This window comes from Equus quagga, chromosome 5 (assembly GCF_021613505.1).
Source record: "Equus quagga isolate Etosha38 chromosome 5, UCLA_HA_Equagga_1.0, whole genome shotgun sequence".
NCBI lineage: Eukaryota > Metazoa > Chordata > Mammalia > Perissodactyla > Equidae > Equus > Equus quagga.
Genome location: NC_060271.1, coordinates 23,435,146 through 23,458,412, shown reverse-complemented (window position 1 = coordinate 23,458,412; position 23,267 = coordinate 23,435,146). Strand labels below are relative to the sequence as shown.

At 45.7% G+C, this 23,267-nt stretch overlaps 1 protein-coding gene across 1 annotated transcript in view; it reads right to left on the bottom strand.

Annotated features, from left to right (window-relative positions):
- The window catches only part of CSMD2 (CUB and Sushi multiple domains 2), a 585,891-nt gene that overhangs the window by 145,914 nt on the left and 416,710 nt on the right, over positions 1 to 23,267 (bottom strand). Inside the window, exon 25 of the mRNA XM_046662326.1 lies at positions 21,927 to 22,053. Within this exon, the coding sequence (XP_046518282.1) occupies positions 21,927 to 22,053 (127 nt within the window). The remainder of the gene's footprint in view (positions 1 to 21,926; positions 22,054 to 23,267) is intronic.

The window sequence follows — 23,267 nt, the reverse complement described above, 5'->3', positions numbered from 1 at the left end:
GGCTCAGAAGGGGTGAGGGCTGGGGTGAGCCCACACCTTGGTTTCCCAGAGTAGAACTCAGGATATTAGCCGCACACAGGCTTGGCTCAGATAATCCCCGCAACTCTCAGGAGGCCAGGCGGGGGTCTCCGTGTGTGGGGTGCCTGCAGACCCAGACAGAGCTCGCAGAGCAAAGGAGCTCGGTAGGAACCTGAATTCTTCCAGAACAAAAAGGTTCCAGCTGCCAAAGCTTCTTTGGCTACAAGCCTCTCTCCCTCTTCTAATCAATTTTTCATTTTGGAAGAATTTTAGACTTACAGAAAAGTTGCAAAGATAATACAGAGAATTCCCACAGACCCCTCATCATTTCTCCTATTGCTAATATCTTACATTTCCCTGGTACCTTTGTTACAACCAGGAAACCAAAACTGCATATTACTATGAACTTGACTCCAGACTTTATTTAAATTTCACCAGTTTTTCCTTTCTGTTCCAGGATCCTACTCATTTATCACTATCTCTTTGTAAAAATATCCTTTTAAATTGTAGAAATAAGACATGCTCGAGGCAGAAAAAGGCAAACAATATACAGATGCACTGAATTTTTAAAAAGTCTCTTTCTCAAGCAACCAATCTATTCTCCAGAGCTTTTCACTTGATATTAGCCTTGGTGCATATCTTTCCAGACTTTTCTTCAATGCGCACACATACATCTTTTCCTCCCAAATGAAACCACGTTTTACATAGTTTCATGTAACTTTCTTCACTTAATACTGTATTGTGGACAAAGACATCTACTTCATTTTTTTCCTGCAAAAATGGACATGGTTATATTTCACATAACACTGCAAGGAACACTCCCATCTTTATGTAGCTTTGCATTTTTCTGTTAATATTTCAGTTGACAAGCAGGAATAATTTTGGGGGGGTAGGCATATATACTAAAATTTTTGATAAATGCTGCTAAGTTATTCTCTTAAGTGATTGTGTCAATTCACATTCCCACTAAACTGTATTAATGTGACTCTTCTCTCTAAATTTCACCTCACTAACATCAGATATTACAATGTTGTAAATATATTCTACATTAAAATACTTGCTCATCTGCTAAACCAAAATGGAATCTCATTGGTGTTTTAAGATTAGATAATTTAGAAAAGTTGCATATATTTGTTGGCCATTTGTATATCTTAATATCCTTTATCCATCTTAATTGAGTTCTCTTTTTAAATTCTCTTTATACACTATAATTTTTATTATCTTTATATATTTTGATTCCTCTTTTATATGATATATTTGTTGCTAATATTTTCTTCTGGCATCTGGTGTCTCTTTTCCTTTTAAATTTTGCTTATGGTGTCCATTTTGGTATAGAAGTTATTCATTTTATGTAACCAAATATCTTAATCTTTCCCTTTAAGGATATTGGGTCCTGTGTTATATTTGGACAAACTTTATTCTCCTCAAAATGATTAAAAAGCAAAACTGTGATATTTTCCCAGAACTTGTATACTTTCATCTTTTTTTTCTGCTGAGGAAGATTCGCCCTGAGCTAACATCTGTGCCAGTCTTTCTCTATTTTGTATGTGAGTTGCTACCAGAGCGTGGCCGCTGACAAGTGGTGTAGGTCTGCACCCAGGAGCCACATCCGGGCTGCTTAACCTCTAGGCCACCAGGGCTTGCCCCATATAGTTTCATTTTTTGAGGTTTATAGGTTCATTACTTTTCCAAATGGACACCCCATTGTCCAAACATCTATCTAAAGTCTCCTCCCCTGTATCTTGACTATCAAAACTCTCTGTTTACTTCCTCCTTAGCATTTATCACAGCCTATACTTAGTTTTTTTTTGTTTACTATCCGTCTCCCCGACTAGCACATCATTTTCATGAGTGTGGGACCAGGCCTCGAGCCCCAGTGCAGAGGATGTGCCCGACACTTCGGATGGTGCTCGTGAATACCTGGGAAAGGAGACATTCATAACTGAATAATCCAGGTTCTCGCCACAGGTTTAAAATGTCACCTTGCTCGTGGGTCTCATTCTAGACTCTCCTCCAGGGCCGTCTCTTTTGCTTGTCCTGGATTCTACTTATGGTCCCAGGAACTATAGCTCCCTCCAGTTCCACAATCTCAGATTTTGATATTTTTAAAGGAAAAGCTCCCTTCATATTTTTTCTCCAAAATTTCTAAGCTAATTTCCCAAATTTATTCTTTCAGATAAATTTATGGCTATCAAATTCCAAAAAATTCCACTGATATTTTCATTGGGATTGAACACACTTATTAACTGGGGCAAACTGATATCTTTATGTTACTTATTTTCCCCAGCCAGGAACACTGTAGACATCTTATTTAGGGCTTAGTTCATGTACTTTTGTAAAGTTTTATGGTTTTCTTCTTTGCATACTTCTTATTAAATTCATTTCTTTTGCTCCATTGTGAACGGAATTTAATTTTCAGTTACATATTTATTGTTGAATATATATGTGTATGTTTCTTTTTCATTCCCATGTAAATTTTTTTAATTTTATTGAGGTCACAGTGGTTAATAACATTATATAAATTTCAGGGGCACATCATTATATTTTGACTTCTGTATGGACCTCATCATGTTTAGCACTAAAAGGCTGGCTTCCATTCATGTGTGTTTCTTATTTTCAATTATCAATTAGTTCTGATAGGATTCAAGCGCATTTCCTGGCTTTCCTAAGTAGACCCTTTTATAGGTATAGGTGGAGATTCCTCAGTACCAGGAGCTGTGTGGGTTTTCTCAATGGCTGTGTTCTAATTTCCCTGGCAGGCCTCCCCTCTGAGGACTTCCAACAGAGCGAAGGCAGATGGGCTCCCCTTCAAGGCGTTTAACAGGGAACAGACTGGCAGCCGGGGGCCCCACACTTGATTGAAAAGGGGAGAAGGAGCTCCCCAGGAAGCAGAGCAAACAGGCATACCCACTGCTGTGCCAAGCTGCCCCTTCCGTCTCTGCTCTCTCCACGTCACTCCGTGCACTGTGAAGTTGGCAGCCCGGCACAGGCGCAGACCAAGAGCTAAACCGTGCGGTGTTGCTGGACGTGCTCTCAGAAAAGAGAGGTTTGCGTGGGCCCGACTTGTCAGGGCAGGAAGGAGGAAATGACACTGAAAGTTTGGTGACAAGAAAGGGAGTGTGTTTTCTTTGGATTTAACAACATCAGACAAGATCTGGAGGCAGCGGGAGGCTAGGGTGCCTGGGAAGAAAGGCGACTCTCACACGGGAGTTCAGGTGGCGTTAGGATGTCACAGGAAGTAGAGCTGGATTGAGGGAAGGAGGATAATGAGGGCCTCAGAATGAGCTAGAGGAGTGTGGGCTCCAGCCTCTTCTGGTTAGAGTTGGACCAAAGTCCCCGGGGGTGAATAGTGGAATGAACGAGTGAATGAAAGAAATCCCAGGAGGACCAGTCTGATAGGAATTGGTGAAGAGAGAATATGGAGACTAAGTAGAAATGAAAGAACACATGTGTATACAACAACCACTGTGTACAAGGCGCTTTATCCCATTCAGTCCTCACAAGCATCTTGATGTTGTAGGTGGCATCATTCCCATCTTTAAAAGTGAGGTTCAGAGAGGTTCAATAAATTGCCCAAGGTCAAGGGCTGATTAGAGAGTGAGCCAGATTTACATTATATAATTATAGTCCAGGTCAGACTTTGGTGCTCCCACCCTGTCCCCTGAGAATGCAGCCCACCCCTCCCGAAGGCAGAGGCTGTGGCTGAGAGCCAGGCACGTGCTGGAGAGGCCCCCTCTAGGAATCAGTAGTTTACATGTGAATCACACACAAGGTTAAAGGGCTGGTATTCCAGATCATGAATTAAAAACGCCGGTTTGTTGCATTCAGCTTAGGTGATCTGATAATCAGACAAAGTCACAGGCGTGGCATTGACGAGGTCAAGACAAGTGGCAGGAGGCAGTGACGGGAGGGAGCCTGAGGTCCTTTGCATGCAGAAACAATGCAACTTGGCAACGGAAAGGATAGAAGCTGAAGTTCCAGACTTCTTACCGCATTCATTTATCTAAACACCTCCGATGTGCTGGGCGCTGGGAGATAATGGTGAAGATGACAGACAGGGTGTCATTTTCCACTTGTTTCTGGACATGGGCGATACTCTCGCATACACAAACCCATTAAAAGATTATCAGCTGTGGCAAAGGCAGTGAAGAAAACAGCAGAGCGCTGAGAATGAGTGACCACGTTAGATAGGGTGGCCAGGAAGACCTCACTAAGGAGATGACATTTAAGCAAGATGAGAGGCTCAAAGGGAGCCAGCCATGTGGAGAGCAGGGCAGGGTAAGAGCGAGGAGGAAGCTTTCTGTGAATAAAGGGCAGCATGTGCAAAGGCCCCCAAAGGGAACCAGCCTGGAGTGTTGGAGCAAGAGAAAGGCCACTGAGGCTGTCGCTGGGCCAAGAGATGCAGGCAGAGGCCAGGTCAGGTGAGACGGGAAAAGTTTGGATTTTCTTCTACAGGCTAAGGGAAGTCATGGAAGGATTTTAAGCTGAGACCTGACAGGAGCTGATGTACACTTTTAAGATCACTCCTGCTGCTCAGCTGAGAACAGCTTGGCAAGGCCAAGAGTGAATGCCGCCTGGAAGTTACAAGGGAGGGAGCTGCTGCAGGAGTCTATGGCTCTTTCAGTATAAATCCGTGGTGGGCGCCAGCCAAGACTTGCTTTGCCAAACCAACTACATTTACTAAGACCCTTATTGAAGACTTTTCTCATCTTATAGAAATCAGAGTCTATAAAACGCTAATTAGAGGTTCTGATCTATAGGGATAACTCTGGGCCCGAACAGACATTGGGGTTTGCCTGAGCAGCTCCCCTGCAGGGCAACACCTGGTCTTTTGGCCTTTGAAAACAACGGAAAACAGTTTGAGGACCCTGTTCTCACCACCCACCCCCCCCCCCCCCCCCCCCCCCCCCACCAGAGGAGAGGCACTGAAGGGAAGGGAGGAGGTGAAGAGTGAAGAGGTGCACCTTCGTACCAATGCCTTGCTGGCGCATGTGTGTGTCTCTGGACCACAGACACAACACAGACCAGGGAGGAGGGCTGAGGCGTGTTGTGCATCAAGCTCTGTGTTGAGAGCTGCGGAAATGTGCATGGCTCTGTCTTTGCCCTGGAGGCTGCCGCTGCTTATTGAAAGAGACACCAAAACACAATAATGTGTGCAATAGGTACTAAAAGAATGGGATAAAGTGCTATTGAAATAACCAGAGGAAGAGAACTAAATATTTGCAGGAAATCTATGTACCAAGTACTTTATGTATATTGTCTAATATCCTCATAATAACCCTCTGATTTAGAGTCGATTTTCTCCATCTCGCTGATGGGGGAACTGAAGTCCCCAGGGGTTAACATAGGCAGCTCGCCAGGGTGGGGGTGGGGGTGAAACAGCTAGTGTGGTTCATAGGCAGCCATCAAACTACATCTGTCTGGTGCCAAAGGCCTTTCTTTTACATCTTCTTCTTCTAACTGAGAGAGGCAAGGAAAATTCCAAGGAGGAGGTGTCTTTGAAGCAGTTTTGAAGAAAGAAAAAAATACCATGAGGAAAGTGAAAAAGAGGCAGAAGATCCCAAGAGATGGACTAGCGTATACAGAGGAATAAAAATGTAACTGGCCTTCCTGGACCCAAACTCTCTCCCACCCTTTCAACTCACCTTTTCGACGAGGGCCAGGGTGATCTTTCTCAGCCACGCATCCGCCCCAGTCGTTCCTCCTTCCCTACAGAATAAAGTCAGACTCCCTATGGGACACCCCAAGTCGTTCCTGAGCATCCCATTGCCTTCTCCCCTCCCTCTCACCCTTCATCCGTTTCCCTCTTATCCTCTGGCTCTGGGGACCTCCCTCTGCCTGGAGGTTTCCAAGCCCTCATACCATACCACCTGCAGTGGGTTGAATTGTCTCTCTCAGAGAGTTCAAGTCCTAACCCCTGGTCCCTGTGACTGCGACCTTAGTGAGAAGTAGAGTCTTTGCAGATGTAATCAAGTTAAGACGAGGTCGTCCTGATTAGAGTGGGCCCTAAATCCAATGACGGACGTCTTTATAAGAGAAAGGAGGGGAGATCTGCACACAGAGGCACTGAGGGGACACAGGGAAGAAGGTCATGTGAAAGTGGAGGCAGAGATTGGAGTGATGCGTCTCCAAGCCAAGGAATGCCAAGGGTTGCTGGCAATACCAGAAGCTAGGAGAGAGACACGAAACAGGGTCTTCCCTAGAGTCCTCAGAGGGAGCATGGCCCCACTTGCACCTTGGTTTTGGACTTCCAGGCTCTGGAACTGCAAGAATACAGTTTTTCAATACATTTGTTTTGAGCCCTTCAGTTTGTTACAGCAGCCCTAGTAAACTAATACACCATCTGACTAACATGTACTGGTAGATACCCCACATCCAGTGGGGAGCTTTTCTATAGGCTTCTCCATATCCTCTCGTGGACCCAGTGTGGTGAGATGCTCCCTCCTTGAGCTCCCACTGTATTAGTCACCCGTTGACTTATCTGTCTTCCCCAGTTCCTTAACTGTTGTGTTTGTGCCTCATTCATCCCTATTTCTTCGGCACCCAGCACCTGACCCACACTAAGCTCTTGGTTTGGGTGAACCGAATGAATGAATGGTTCATCAGCTTTCAGGGATGCCTAGAGTTCAGCAAAACTCACCACTGTTCTTGCCAAATGTGTGGCACTTGGCAGAGGCAACTGAAATCCTATGTGCTAAGGAAATACTTTCTATTTTGCTGGAGGTTCTGACATCTTTCTTTACCACCCACATCCAGCCCCGTAGATCTTACAACTGTATCCTTGATGTTCTGTCACTACCAAAGAGATAGGACCTAGCTGCACACACACTGGGCCAGAGATAGCTGCCTAGTCTAAACCCAGGACATATGGGGATGCAGCAACCATGGTCTCAAACTCTCTAATTCCAGCCCTACAAGTTCTCTGACCCTATATGGATACCGTTATTCACACATTCAATCAGTGGATAGTAGGTACTAGGTGCAGATAGCATCCCAGGCACTGGTGACACAGACAGGAATATGGCATGTTTCTGCCCCTAAATGTGGGGTGATAAGTACTATGGTAAATGTATGCACAGAGAAGGCCCCTACCTTGGGTGGAGGGGTTGAGGTAAGACCCCTTGAGGAGGGAACAACTAAGCTGAGTCTTCAGAGATGAACAGGATGTGTCCAGATGAGGGGGTGGATGAGGAGTGTGGGAAGAAAAGTGAATGCCAGGCAGAGAAAACAGGCTGTGCAAAGACACGGTGGGAAAGAGAGACTGGTACCCCCAGGAAACTACAAATTCTTCAGCAGGACAAGAGTCTGGGGTGGAGGTGGGTGAGACCTGAAGCTATAGGTTTGGACAACCCCACCCAATGAGTATGTAGCAGGAGAAGCACACAGAGAAGGGAGTTTTCTGGGGAACCATGGCATTAAGGATGAGCAGGAGAAGAGAAGCCCATGAAGGAGATGAAGAACGAGGCGTCGAGGAAGCAGAAGGAAAACCATGAAAAGGTGCCGTCCTGGAAGTCAAGAGAGGAGAAAGTCTAGGAAATGGCACTGATGTCCAAGCTGTGAAGAAGGCAAGGCACGCATGGTCCTTGTGATCCTAGTGGGAGCAGTTTCCATGGTGCTGGAATAGGGTTGGGGGCAAGGAGGGAGGAGCCCCATTCCCACCAAAGGAGGGGCCTTGAGTTGGTCTCCTGTCCAAGTCTGGTATCCAGTTTGCCTGGGGTGCACCTGGGCTCTCATGATGACCAACAAGTAGGTCAGCTCAGCTAGTCAGCCTCACTGGTCTCTGGTTCTCTCCTGTTCCCCTGGGGGCTGCCCTGAACCTATGTTTGCTCTCTCTGGGGCTGGGTCTTCATTTCACAGCTGGCTGCCACCTGCTTCAACTGCAGGGCACCCTGGATTGTGGGGTTGTCCCTGTTCCGGGATCTCTACACACCTTTTCATTATGGTGTTTCCACCTAGTCCCACCTTCCACCACAACCTCCCAAGAGCACGTCCCCAGGTGAGGGCGCCCTGATCTGGCCCTCGCTCCCTCACCTCTTCCCATCAGCCTACCACTGAGACTCCCCTGGGCTTTGCTGGTAAGGCTGGTAAGGTTCATGACACTCAGCTTCAACGACAGGAAGAGATTAACTAGCAGAGCCTTAATATAGAAAGCTAGGAGAGCATTGGATTCTCATCGCAGGAGCCTGCACCCCTCAAGTGCCGTGGACAGGCAAAACTCGCTTCTGGGATGATGGTCCTCAGTTCTTTCAGTGTGAGGAAACTAACACACTGGGCATTTCTTGGACACTACCCACCTCAAGATGTACAGGTGGTTCATCTGTATTCACTGCACATTAGAAAGATACGCAAAATGAGAAAAAAATTCCACACCATCTTGATATGTTGATTTCACTTGCCTTCTGGTTGGGCCCCAGAATATGAAAGGGCATCAGGTGCTCCCAAGCAACTGTCACCACCGCATGAACACAACGGAGGCTGCACCAATAAGATCTTAACGCGGATCTTTACATCAGGGGAAAATGGCATGCGAATGAACAGCTGCTGCAGGGGGAAAGGGTCAGAAATCACTCCTGTCCCCAAATGAGAATGCAGCTTAAATTATCCTCCGTGACACTGGAAATGACAATAAGAAAATAATACTTGTTTTATAAAATGCCCCCCTCTGAGCCACGCGGAGCTGCAAATCAACAATTAAACCATGATCATAACAGCAGACAACAACAATTACAGCATTGTGCTATACAAAGAGCAACAACTGAGAAGGCACAGCAAACTCCAAAGCAAGCATCGGCGTCTAGAGCAAAATTAGAGGCTCTTCTTTCCTGGGGCCAGCTGGTATGCAATAGAAAAAAAGCTTCTTTTGTCATTTTCATAAGTGAAAGGGTAAACCTTGGCCTCAGGTCACTGAAGAAGCTGCCGTGACTGATGCTCTGGGAGGTGGGGGCACAAACGCAGGACTTAGTCCACCGCCTTGTGGTCCACTCCACCTCGCCGGGTGACCTTCGACCAGTTGCCTTCTCTGCCCCATCACCCTGTAAGTCACCCAGTCATTCTGTGACTGCCTATCATCAGCCAGAACCCGCCCTGAAGGTGTCGGGGATTCTGCGAGGGGCAGATGTGTCTTTATTCTTCTTGGGGGAAATGTTTTCCATAAAAGGAAAGGCTCATGCCTCCTTCAAAATGGGAAAAACTGGCTGTGGAGTCAGACATGAGTTCAAATACTAGTTCTGTTATAGCCAGCTGGGCGACATTGCAGAGCCTCAGTTTACTCCTCTGTAAAATGGCAGTAACATCATTTATCCAGTAGTGTCGCTAAGAGGTTTATTGTAAATGAAATCACACATAAAGCCTCCAGCACTGAGCCCTATACACAGAATAACATCAATAAATGGCAAAATCACCTAAAATTCCACTTTTGTTCTATTTATTTATTTACTTTACTTGACTGAGATGTGTTAAATTCTCCTACAATTGTCAATTTCTCCTTGCATTTCTAACCGATTTTGCTTTACGTTTTTTTGTTAGGTTATTTGGCGCATAAGGATTCATGACTGTTAGCGTTATTGTGGGCTATGCATTTTATCACATGAAATAATTCCCTCTCTCCCTTTTAATATTTTTTAACTTTTTTTTTTTTTTAGGAAAAGCAAAAGCAATGCTGTGACCCCTGCTTTTTTATTTATTTATTTATTTATTTATTTATACTATTCCTTTGTCCCAACCTTTTATTTTTAATATTCCCTTGTTTTCCTGTCTGGTAGCATTTTTTTTTCTTTACCTAACCTGAGAATCTTTTCTTTGCAATAAAGAAGTTTAACTTGGGGGCACCTGCTCATGCCTCCCTATAGCTCCCTCTGCCCACAGGTCGGTCACAGTAATTGTACCACACATAACAATAGAGGCTTCCTTTCCCTGTGTGCCGTCACCTGGGGACCTCCGTCTGGGATGCCCCTCACGTCATTCTGCCCACTCCTGTTGCAGACCCTTTACTCGGCATTCCTGGGTCTGGCACTCTGCTCTTTCACTTGACCTTAGTTTTTTGCTGATCCTTCAACCAGGTCTCAGTCTATAGGTCATCTTTGCTCTGGGCCCTGTCCATGGACCCTCCCACTCCCCTGCGCATCCTGAGCTCTGTAACCTTGGCCTGCTCCAGGATCTGCCTCTTTTCCTCCCATTCCTTTCTACCTCACACTGCAGAGTGGCCAGACAAAAGGGAGTTTATATTTATTATCGGAACTGAAATGTTTGCACTTGGTGGCAGTGAGGACGTTATGTGCTTACCAACTCTTGTTTCCTCTTCCTCCTGGGCATATCCTCCCTTATGATTAGGTGAGCTGTGAAATGTGTTCTGGTCAGTGGGATGTTGGGGGAAGGCTTGACTCTTAAAAAGCATTGCTCCACTCTCTCATGCTTTCTCATTCCCTCCTCAGTGGGCCAGACACAAGGAAGCCCCAGAGGACTGCGAGGCTGTCATGTGGAACAAGCCTGGAGCCTTGAATTATTTTGTGGAAGAGGCACGCCCGCCCACACACACCCAGGGCCCTGCCCCTCTGCAGACCAGCATTGTACTGTGAAGTGAGTGAGACAGGAACCTTTTTGTGTTGGAACACTGAGATTTGGGGTTTATTTGTTATATCAGTTAGCCATTACTGCTGACTAATACAAGCTTATTTCCATCATCCTGTTTTATGCTTTTTATTATATTTTCTTGCTATTTTTCTTTTTGTAATTCTTAGTTTTCACACTTTCTTCACTGATTTTTAAAGTATACATTTTGTTTTTAATTCTACTTTATCTTCAAACATTTTCAAAAATCCTCCTAGACTTGCATTTTCTTTAATTATTAAAGGAAAAAATAACATACCATTTCACTCTCCCTTATGTAAGACAGAAAATCTAAAAAAGATTTTCCTTTCTCCTCTGCCTTCTCCCAGCTATCAAACCACTGACAATATAATCAGGGACCATAGACCCAAATTAAATATCGTCTTTCATGGTCATTAATTCTTAGTATATTTTTTCTAAACATTTCAGTAGGCTGAAAATTATATGTCTATTTTAGTTTCCTGTGGCTGCTGTGACAAAGAACCACAAACTTGGTGACTTCAAACAGTAGGAATTTATTCTTTCACAGTTCTGGAGGCCAGCAGTCTAAAATCAGTATCACCACGCTGAAGTGTGGTGTCCTTAGGGCGGCAGTCCCTTGGGAGTCCCTAAGGGAGAATCTATTCCTTGCCTCTTCCAACTTCTGGTGGCTGTTGGCATTCCTTGGCTTCTGGCCACATCTTTCCAATCTCTGTGTCTGTCTTCACATCACCTTCTCCTCTGTGTGATTAAAATCTCCCTTTGCTTCCCTCTTACAGGGACACACGTGATTGCATTTAGGGACCACCCGGATAATCCAGGATAATCTCCTCATCTCAAGATCCTTGATTTAATCACACCTACAAAGATCTTTTTCCAAATAAAGTCACGTTTTCAAGCTCCAGGCATTCGGACCTGGTATCCTTGGGGCCATCATTCAGCCAACTGCAATGTCTTTGCAAGTTCTTCAAGAAGCCTGCGTGTCCATTTTCCGTGGCTTTTGAGCATATTATATTGTGGCTGAATCAACAATTCTTGGGTCTCCAAACACCACTGGCTTGGCCTTCGATACAAAGGAGAAGAAATCTTAGGAGGTGGATGCTTTGTGGTGGTGGTTCTTTTGTAAATGACAGTTTTACTTGATGAGATCTGATTATGTGCTCACTGTAAGAGTGTGTTTTGCCAAATGCATTTAGGGATTTTTTTATGATTCTTACAACTGTTTCATTTTTCATCCAGTTGTATCTAATTCATTTTGCCTGAAACCTGGTGAGTTTTTTCAGTCCACCAAGAAAGTTTTACCAGCGGTTACTCCATCCCTCTGCCCCTTTCTCAGGGGAGTGTGCTAACATTTTGTATTTTATGATTCCTTCTGCTCCATTTGCTCATTGTTCTTCTTCATTTATGCTGCCTAGATTGGTATTCTGTCTTCCATATTTGGCAACTTTTCTTTCATTAATTCTACACTTCCATGCTTTTTCTCTGTGGTCTCAGAGAGATTCTCCAGTTTGTCTCCCACTTCAATGCTTTTATTTCTTGCAAGGCATCAATGCTGCCGTTGTGGATTTGAATTGTTATTGTGCATTTAGTTTCTTTGCATTTTTTTACTCCATCACTGTCTTTCTGTCTCAGGAGAGCCCCTCCCCATTTCATCATCCATCTTCTGCTACCTATCAACCCTATTTCTTATATTTAAATGAGAATATGATCTATTGATTCGTTTAAATTTTCTTCTGTCTAATATAGCAAAATCCTTTCAGAAGACATGTTTCTATTTCTTTAGGGAAATGGTTCTCTTTTTTTAATGAATGGTATGTTTCAAGTGGCATCACACACTTATTTTATGTATTTTTGCTTGTTTGTTTCTTTATCTTTTGAAAGGGAGAGATCAATACCGGTCCAGTGCGGCCAACCAACAAGGTCTGCATTTCTTCCACTGCACTGTTTATTCTCCTCCTAAGAGACGGTGGAATTCATTTCTGGGGTTGTAAACTGGAAGTCAAGTTGAGGTATTCTGGCCAATTCGGCCATCCAGTGTAGCCCAGCTGGATTACTACTCTTGGATAATTTGAAGTAGTTTGTGTTTCTTTTGCTAGAGGTGATCTGTGAGAAACTAAATTGCCAGAGAGCCCTACTACTCTTAAGGCTACATTTATACCTACGGGTTATCCACATCCTCTCCTTCAAAAACTTTTGAGCTCCCCAGTTTGTTGGAACTTACATCTGACAAAGGAACACCCCACTGTGGATGCACTTATCTGTTCCGGTCCTCCAGGAGGTCAGCTCTTACACCGCAAGTACACAGACTTTCTCTGTTTAAGGTTTAACTTACTGTCACTGCCCAAAAATACACCTTCTGGAAGCTGCTAACCCTGCAGCCACGATTCCTGGCAAGAGCTGTGAACAGAAGCTTCACTTCTGGTCCTTCCGCCTCCTCTGGGCCAGCTTCCCACTTGCTGGTTAAAGGGAAGCAATGTGGATCACAGTGGGGAATTGCTGCCCTATGATTGATGTGACACGGCAGCCGGGGAATCTGGGCTTCTGGCACAGCCAGATGTTTTCTCTAGTCCAGCTGCCTCTCAGGAAGACAAGCTCCACGGGGCTGGGGGTCTGGATAATCAGAACTACAGACCCTCCTCTCGTAATCCTACTGCTTAGCGACCAACAGCCAAGAATGGAGTTTCCAGGTTACCCTCTGCCTTAATTATTAAGAAGCATCTCGATGGTTAAAAAATCAGCAAACTGGGAGCATTAGCCAAAAACGAGCTTTACCACTTAAGGAGCATTAGGAGCAGAAATCAGAGCTTCCGGGAGCAATAAGTTCTCCAACCTCCATGGGCACTAGATCTCTTTAGGAAAAGCACCCCACAAAGAACTGTCTCTTCTCTCCTCCTCTCCATGCAGCCTGCCCCATACAGCCCTCAAGCCCAACCAAATCTGTACTCAAGAAACAAAGCAGTTCTTCTGACTGTAACCAGGACCCATCCAACAGTTTTACTAGACTCCTCCCTGGTCTTGCAGCCAATTTATCCTCTGCACTGCCACCACGAGCTTCCTGAAGCAGAGATGTTGTCATGGCACCCAGACAAGGAGCTCTTCCAGAAGCACGTGTGCACACTCACCCCTTCCTCTCTTTCACGTGCCTGCAAGGTCCTCCTTCCCTGCGACAAGGTGAACGACCACGGTGCTTTAAAGTGCAGCCAGAATAGCACGTCCTCTCTGTAACACCCACCCCCAGCTGCCACCTGGAATAGGAACTGTTCCTGCAAATGCTTCTCTATTGTGTTTTGTACACATTTCTACTATAGCTTTTACCACATTATATTAGAATGTGTAGCAGACACTAGGTTGGCTTGTCCATACTCCATTTCTAAAACTCCTGTCTGTCGCTACTATTGAAACTGTAAAAACAAAACAAAATTGATTTCCCACTTTCCCTCAGCCAGCTAATGACAAGGTCTGACTAATGAGATGTCGGAAGATGTCTCTGAGGAGGGTGGTTCTTCCTGAATAAATCAAACCTTCCCCGGGAGAAGGCTCTGGGCCCTTTCCTCTTCCCTCTTCTTTCAGACTGGAGCACAGACACAATGCCTGGAGCTGTAGCAGCTGACTAGGTGATCAAGAGGATGAAAGCCTGGGGATGGCAGAACCAGAAGAAAAGCAATGGCATCCTGAGCATCTGCACCAGGTCTGGACGGGACCTTCAGATTCTCGTTCCAGGAGAAAAGTGAACCTCCATCTGTTGGAGCCAGCTTGAGTCGGTTTTCTACTTCTATTCCTAACCGAAAATTTCTGTCTATAAGACTGAGACCTTCAAGGGAAAGGACTGTTTCTTATTTATATTTATACCCTCAGTGCCTGGCAGAATGCCTGGCACTGATAAATATTCGAAGTTTTTTAATTGAACTGAATGTCGTTACTGTCTTCAAAATATCCCCATGACTCCTCGGCATACTGAGCAATCCATTCAGAGTGCTCATCTTGGCGTTCAGGGTCCTGCAGAGGCTCCTCTTTACCCATGCAATCTTATCTCCCCCCCCCCCCCCCCCCCCCCCCCCCCCCCCCTCGCCCCCCACACAAAGTCCAGCCACAACAAGTGAGCACTCTTTCTGGGACAGACCCCATACTTTCCCCTATGTTCATGCCTTCATTCTCTTCCCCTCAATTGGGATGTTTGCCTCTCCATCTTCAGGCAGAACTTCTCTCTCTCTTCTCCATTACCGAACTTGGCTTACACTTACTTACAGCATCTACCTTGTCTAGGAGGTACCTGTTTGTTTCACTATTTCCCACTAGAATGTGAGCCCCTTGAAGACGAGGACTGGCCTTAGCCTGATCTTTGCATTTCACACTGCACAGCATCACCCAGAGGTGTTCAATGCATGTTTTGTTAAATGGAACCAAACCAGTGTCAGAATGGCAGATGGGGAAGAGAAAAGATTGGAGCCAGACAGAACAGGTTTGAAACCCATATCACTGGGTAACCATGAGATGTTCATCCTTTTTGGGCCTCAATGATCTCATCTATAAAATGGGGACATTTATACTGATCCAGAACCTGGTATGCTGTAGATATTTGATAAATGTTAGGTAGAGGGAAGGACCAAGAGCAAAAGGCTTTGCGTCCCTCTCTTCCCCAATTTTTGTCTGAGCTGGTCCACTGATTATAAGAAGGGAAACTCCGACCCAACATTGGAAACTGAGAAGAGGCCCACCCATATGGGATGAAACTTCCATGTCCCACCTACTGAAGACACAGGAAAGAGTGACATGGATTGTGCAGCTCACTGGCCTGCCCTTCTGCTGTTAGCTGCCAGCTTGTCCCATTCTTGGCACTTGGAGAAACACTGGCCAAATGCTGCAGACGCCCCTCTGTGTTCAAGGCACGGTCTGCCTGCCAGCCAACTCTTGTCATGCACATCCAGGAAGGGCCCACTTTCCTGCTTGGACCCTACCCAGGGCTCAGCCTGACCACTCATCCCTGCAGCCACCTACTATCCCTCCCGGGAACTCCTGGAAAGGGACTATCTTTGCCCAGCTTGCTGGGCTGAGGTTGACCACAGATCCCTCTGGTCCCCTCTAATGTGGGGGTGGGGGTTGGGGCAAGATGGGGAGAGGCATCTGCAAACCTTCTCCTGTCTGTGCTCTTGGGAATAGTCCCATAGACTGGCCTCTGGGCTATCTACATCCCCCCCACCCCGTCCCTGGCACACCCAAGGGGAAGTCTGCTTGACACGTGCTCCACCAACAGCACAGCGTCCACCACCTGTGACTCTAGAGTGGGACCTACAACTAGCTGTGCGTAGGGGATGCCCCACCTGGGTAGAACGAACAACCACCTACCCAGCTCCTGGAGGGAGTTCCCATCACTTGGGAATCACGTGCCAGGCATTGTTCTAAGTGTTTGGATATGTCAACTCACTTCATCCTCATAGTAACCTTATGTGGGAGGTACTGTTTTTAATCACCACTTTTATAGAAACGAGAACTGAAGCACAGAGCACCTGCTCACAGAGCTTCCCAAACTACACAGCTAGGAAGACAGCAGGTGCACTGGCGCCAGAGTCCAGCTCTTAGCTACAATTTGATACTGAATAAATGACAAAACTCCAGGGACATAAAAAGAATTAGCTCTTCAAAGGAATCCAGCAAGATAATCAGACCAAATGGCCCAACCGCAAAATGCAGTTAACGCAGGGAAAAACAGGAGACATCGTGAAACAAAAGATTAATAGTGTTCTCGGGGAGATGCAAGATGATAACGTACTGATAAAAACAAAAGTGGACTGTCGAGAGCAATCCGAAAACAAGAAACGCAGCTTCCTTGAAATGAAAATGAAAACAACAACAAGATTTCCCAAATAAAGGGGAGAAATAACAAGATAAATACTGTTGAAAACAGAATTAATGAAAACACAAGATCACTGGAAGAATAAAAATAGGACAGAGGACTCTCAAATCACTAGAGGAAAAACAAAGCCAATTAAATCAAGTTAGCTAACAACAGGAAGAATTAAAGCTAAAAGAAAGCAATAAAGTAGCGTAACCTGTTTTGTTTGAAAAAAAGCGTAATACATTTGATTAAAAGAAATGTATACAGCCCTGTACTCTTTTCACTTTCTTCAAATATACATGGAACATAAATAAGACAAAAATTCAAAAAGTAAAAAGGGCATACTGCAGTAAAAATAATAAAAAAGATCCTACAAAATCTATAACCACTTAGTAACTTCAAAAAAAATTTCTTAAATACTCAGGTTAAAGAGAAATCTAAACTGAAATTACAGACTATTTAGAAGTGAACTTCAAAGACAAGTGAGTATCATTTTGCCCATCAAACTGGTAAACACTGACGGGACTGACAACCAGTGATGCCGTGTGGGCAGCAGGCTTGGGTGGATGTGTAAATTGCTGCCATATCCAGAGGGAGATTTGAGGTCATGTATCAAAATGGGCCGCCTAAGAATATATCCTAAGGAAATAATTGGACAACTGTTCAAAGATTCATGTATAAGGATGTTTACTGGAGTGAAAAACTGAAAATATTCACTTTATCAATAGGGGAGTAGTTAAAAAACGAATTCTCTTGTGCATACAAGAGAATTCCCTGTAGCCATCAGCCAGGATGAGGCCGATCTATATATATTGACAGAGCAAGACGATGATATACAATTAAATGGTAAAGCGAAAAGCAAGTTACTGAGCCCTGCAGAGAGATGATCCTCTGGAAACCATGTTTATTGCATTTGTTTTATGTGCATGTCGGCATACAAAACATCTAAAAGAATCAGTACAAGTGGACCTCAATGGTTATCTCATGAGCGGTGTGTGGAAGAGAAGAGAGTAAGATTACGGGGACTTTTTTTTTTTTTTAAAGATTGGCACCTGAGCTAACAACTGTTGCCAATCTTTTATTTTTTACTTCTCCCCAAAGCCCCCCAGTACATAGTTGTATATTTTAGTTGTGGGTCCTTCTGGTTGTGGCATGGGGGACGCTGCCTCAGCATGGCCTGACAAGTGGTGCCGTGTCCGCGCCCAGGATCCGAACCGGCGAAACCCCAGGCCGCCGAAGCAGAGTGCATGAACTTAACCACTCGGCCACGGGGTCAGCCCCTATGGGCACTTTTGATTACCACTTTACAGATTTCTTTATTGTTTGCATTTTGAATTTTTCAAAATGAACATCTATTTTTTATATAGAAAAATTCTACAAAGATATTCCCATTTAAGAAATAATAAGTAAATCTTACTCTGAATAAGGACTCAAACACAAAAGGGGCTTTTTGTGTTTGTCTTAATTCAGTCTGATTTGGAATTCTCTTAACTTTGCTGCTAGTTATTCAAGTGAGGGGTGTGTCTGTGGGTGAGGGAGGGGGAGAGAGAGAGAGGAAGAGGGAAAAAGAGAGTGAGGGAGCGAGGGAGAGAGAGAACACACCTGAGCACAGACTACAGACGTGCACGGGGACGCTGCACACACAGGACAAGCTGGGGCGGGAAACTGAATGAGGGAGGGAAGGCGCCCTGCCACTCCGTCTCCATCTTCTCCGGCTCTCATTGCCGCTGGGAAGCCTTCCTCTGCTCACTCTGCGTTAGCTCCTTTGAGGCTGTGTGGCCCCAAGAAACCTTCCAGATGGCGAACTGAAGTTATCTTCACCTTCTCCCTGCTACTCCCCATCCTGGGCTCCTCACACACACTCAGCGCGCCCCATGACTTTACAGTTCTGGCTGTGTCCCTCAGGAGAGGATATTTCCTGAATTTGTCTTGATCTTCTCTTCCTGACAGCTAAGGTCTCCCGCTGGTCTCCTTCCCTACACGCTCTCTGTTCCATAAGTGATAACAGTCCTCACTCCTGCCCAGAAATCGCATCATTTATTTCCTGTCTTCCTGTCAGCTGCTCCTAGATCTCTCTGCTCTCCTCCAACCCTTGTCCTAAACCTTAATTCCTGGGGATTAATGCCGTGCATCTTGGGGATGCTAATGTTGCTATGTCATGGAGGAGTATAACCTTCTCTTTACAAGACGCATGCCAAAGTACTTAGGAAGGAAGTACCATGATGTCCACAATGTACTTTTGAGGGATTCAGCAAAAAGAAAAGAAAAAAAGAATGGAAAGAGAAAAAAGAGAGACAGCAAATACGGCGAAATATTCACAGTGGTTGAGTCTAGGTGGTAAGTATACGGAAGCTTGGTGTACTATTCTTTCAAGTTTTCTGTATATTTTACATATTGCATGTTATGAAACAAAAAATGGGGAAATGGAAGAAACCTCAATATTTGGAACCTCAAATATTTCCATATTTACTGAGGAGAGAGAGACCAGCGGGTGTGACAGCTTCAACGTCTCCTGAATTTGTCCCTTCTTCTCCATCCCCACTGCCGCTGGCTGGGTTCAGGCCTCCTCCCCCCGACCACTCTGGAGACAGCCTTCTCACTGGGCTCCCAGACTCAGGCTACCCCATTCTCCACAAGGCTGCCTGGATAGGTCCAAACCCAGCATCACAGCCCCCAAGGCGCTCTCCCTCTGGCCGCACATAGCCGGTTCCACCAGCTTCATCTCCCACTGCTGCCCCCGCCACCAAATGGCGGGTGATGCTCCAGCCACATGGACCCACTTCCAGCTCCTTGAGCCTGATCTCCCTGAGTCACTGCCTCTTCCTAGAAGGCCCTTCCTCTCCAGCCAACCTTCCTCTCTGGCTACCTGGCAGCCTCCTCTCCATCCTTCAGGACTCAGCTCTAGTGTCATCTTTTCCAGGATAGTTTCTCTGGTCTCCTTCTGTCCTGCCTTTCATTCCCCCTCATCCTTATGCCACCACCTCACACTGTGCATACATGCACGTCTCCTCTTTGTGAACAGTGACTGGGTCTCATTCATCTGTGCCATCTCATGCCAGCACCTCGCACAGGTACTGCCAGGTATTAAACAGATAGACAGTTGTTACATGAAGGAATGAATGAGAGAATGAAGGATGCTCTAAGGTAGGAAAGCAGGAAAACCGTCTCCTGATTTGCATATGTGCACACTAAAGTAAGAGTCATTCTGCTCTTGACTCACTCATTGTTCATTTCATATTTACTGAGGGGCAATCACGGATCTGCTAGTCATATAACTACCCTTGTACCTGAGTCCTCATTAATTAATTAACTAATTCATTCATTCATTCATTCATCACTTGACACTTGAGCCTCTCCCAGGTGCTCGGGGCACTGTGCTGAGATCCTGGCGACTTGGCAAAGATGAATCAGGCAGAGACCACAGCTCCAGTTGGGAGGTAAGACAGGAGCGTAAAGGAAGGATAAAAGTACTCAGTGTCATCAGGTAAACCCAGGCCATGGGCAATGGGAGTTCAGAAGAGGAGAAATGACTCCTAGGAGTCCCCGAGAGAGGGGGTCAGGGAAGACGTCACGGGTGAGCTGACAGTGCACTTGACCTTGAGGGATGGGGAATTTTAGACATAAGCCTTTGGAGGGAGGAGGGCATTCTGGGAAGGCAGAGAAGAGGCAAAGGCACAGAGCAAGGCCATGAACATACGTACGGGTGCCACCAGCAACCTAGCTTCACTGGAACGTCATCGAAGAGAAGTGGCAGGAAATAAGGTCAAGGAGGGAGGTTGAGGTCATGCTGGCTTTGAAAACCAGGATGAGATGCTCAGCTTCTGTGAGCATGGGTGCCATGGAAGGCTTCCAGTTAGAGGGTGAGTTGATCAGGTGTGCTTTTCGTTATTCCAGCAGGAGTGTGCAGGATGAGTTTGTATGTATAATTTGTCCCCCTAATAGTGCAAAAACCCTAAGAGCTTTGCTGATTTCATTCTGCACGAGGCTTAGCTAAAAAACTGGCACGTAGCAAAACACTTAGTACAAGGACTTAATACTCAGGACATCAGCAAATGTATGAATCTCTGTATCTTTGGCAGCAACACTCCCATTCAGGCAGTGCCCCTTAACTGAGGACTCTCCAGGGCAGGGGTCTCCTCCCAGCTGCTTGTCTGGGTTTCCCACAATTCCAAAGCCGAGACATCTCATTCCTGGATCCCTGCAACAGACTCCTGACAGGTCTCCTCCCCAGAAGCCCTCTCCACTGCAAACAACCCTGGTGGGCCAGCCCTGCTCAAGAACCTACCACAGCTCCCTCTTGCTTACTGGCATTTAATATCCTCCATAACCAGCCCAAATGCTACCCTCTACCTCTCCTTCCTCGTCCACACGCAGCCCCCACTGCGGCCAGACTGTCTCCTCTCCAGTTGCTTTGTTTGATCCTCTTTCCACAGCTCCCTTCATCCTGCCAGCCCAACCTGCCCTTTTCCTCAAAGCCCATCTGAACCGCAGCTGAAGGCCCAGCTTTGCCAGCAGTGTCATATAGTGTGAAGGTTCAGAAAGACCTGGGCTCACATCCCAGCTTCCTGATCACTGTGCGAACTTAGACACACTATGCATTCTCTTGGAATCTCAGTTTTCTCATCTATAAGATGGGAACAGTAATAACGCTTATGTATTATTAGGGCCTACTGTTAATATTAACAGGGCTATTGTGACGCGTTCATAAGACAATAGATGTGCCAGGCCCTGTGCTTGATAAATGGTGATGCCCCTTCTTCTCTGACTCTGTGCAACTCCAATAAGTAATTCCTGGTAGTCAGGTGCTTACATGGAAAGGAAGTTATATTTCGAGGGAGTACCCAGTACCAGACACGGTGCAGGACTTTTGTAAGTATTCCCTCCACAACCCAAAACATAGGCATTTTTGTCCTCATTTACAGATGAGGAAACAGACCGCGAAAGGAAACAATCTGGGGTCCTACAGCTCTGAGCTGACCCTTACTACTGTCAGAGAAATAACCCCAGAACCATTGCTAGATGTTTCCTGTGTTCCAAGTGCTGTGCTGAGCACCTTACTTGCAATGTCACATTTAGTGCTTCAACCTGAGAAGCTGGTATTGCAACCCATACACTACAGAAGGAGAGAGTGGGACTCAGAGAGGATGAGGGACTTACCCAAAGTCCTGCAAACAGTAAACGGCAGGGCTGGGATTCAAACTGGGGTCCGTATGACTTCAAGCCTATGTCCTCAGCTGCTCTCTTCTAACTGCGCCATCGAGGCCAGAGAGTTGTCTGCACTTGGATTTTAGCACTGTGAGGCTGAGGCTGGTCTTTCCAGGTTTTCCTGGGGCCCCAGCCCAAGCCTGGGGTCACAGCAGCCACTGCTGATCACAGGGGCCTCCAGGTGAGGTGCGCAGGGCCAGCCATTCACCGGGTAGCCTGGTGATGATGCTGGTGATGATTTCCCTGAACAACTGACCATGGTGACTTCAGCAGCCCTGACACTTACCCAATGGTGCAGCCGGCGTCAGCCTCGATGGTCCAGATGCAGTTGAGATTGTGTTCGTAGGGAGCTGGGTACCCGGGAGACAGCACCTGCCCCGACACCTCTCCTTTCACTGTCCCTCCACACTCAGCTGAAAGAAATCCCAAAAGAGTGAGTCTCATGGGGTGGCCTGCGCTGCCAGCAGTGACTCGGTGGCTCCTCTTGCCTGTGTCCCCAAGTCCCTCTCGTTCATTCCCGGTGACTGAACACAGCATATAGAAAGGTCCCTGGATGAGACTTGTATCCAGAATATAGAAATAACTATAACTCAACGATGAAAAGACAACCTAATTAAAAAATGGGCAAAGCATTGGAATAGACATTTCTCCAAAGAAGGTATACAAATGGCCAATAAGTACATGAAAAGATATTCAACATCATTAGTCATTAGGGAAATGCAAATTAAAACCACAATAAGATACTCACACCCACAAGGATGGCTGTAATAAAAAAGACAGACACGAGCAAGTGTAGGTGAGGATGGAGTAACCAGAACCCTCATCATTGCTGGTGGGAATGTAAAATGGTGCAGCTGCTTTGGAAAACAGCTTCGTAGTTCCCCAAAATGTTAAACAAAGTTCCCATATGACCCCAGCAATTCTGCTCTTAGGTATACCCAAAGAAACGAAAAAATACATTCACACAAAGACTTGCACGTGAATGATCATAGCAGCATTATTCATAATATCTAAAAAATGGAAACAACCGAAATGTCCATCAATCGATGAATGGATACACAAATGTGGTACATCCAGATGATGGAAGGTTATTTGATCATAAAAAAATGAAGTACTGCTCCATGCTACAACATGGATGAACTTTGAAAATATCATGTTAACTTAAAGAAGACAGACACAAAAGGCCACGTACTGTAAGATTCCATTGCTGGAAAATGTCTAGAACAGACAAGTCTACAGAGACAGAAAGTACATTGGTGATCGCCGGGACCTGAGGGGGAGGGGCAGTGGGGAGTGATTGCTGATGGGGACGGGGTTTCTTTAGCAGGGACACAATGTTCAAAAATTAGATTGTGGTGACAGTTGCACAACCTTGTAAATATACTAAAACGCATTAAGTTGCTAAATTCATTAAATGTGTGAACTGTACGGTATATGAATTATATCTCAATAAAGCTACTTAAAAAAAGGTCCCTGGGTGTAGAGCTGACAGCCTACTATGTGACCAAACTCCTTGAAGCCTCTGGGGGAAGGTGTAGACACTTGAACCTGTTCATCAACTGCAACAGGACCTGTGCTAGGTGCCAGGAGTTCAGAGGAAAATAAGACACTGTGTCCCTCTTCCGAA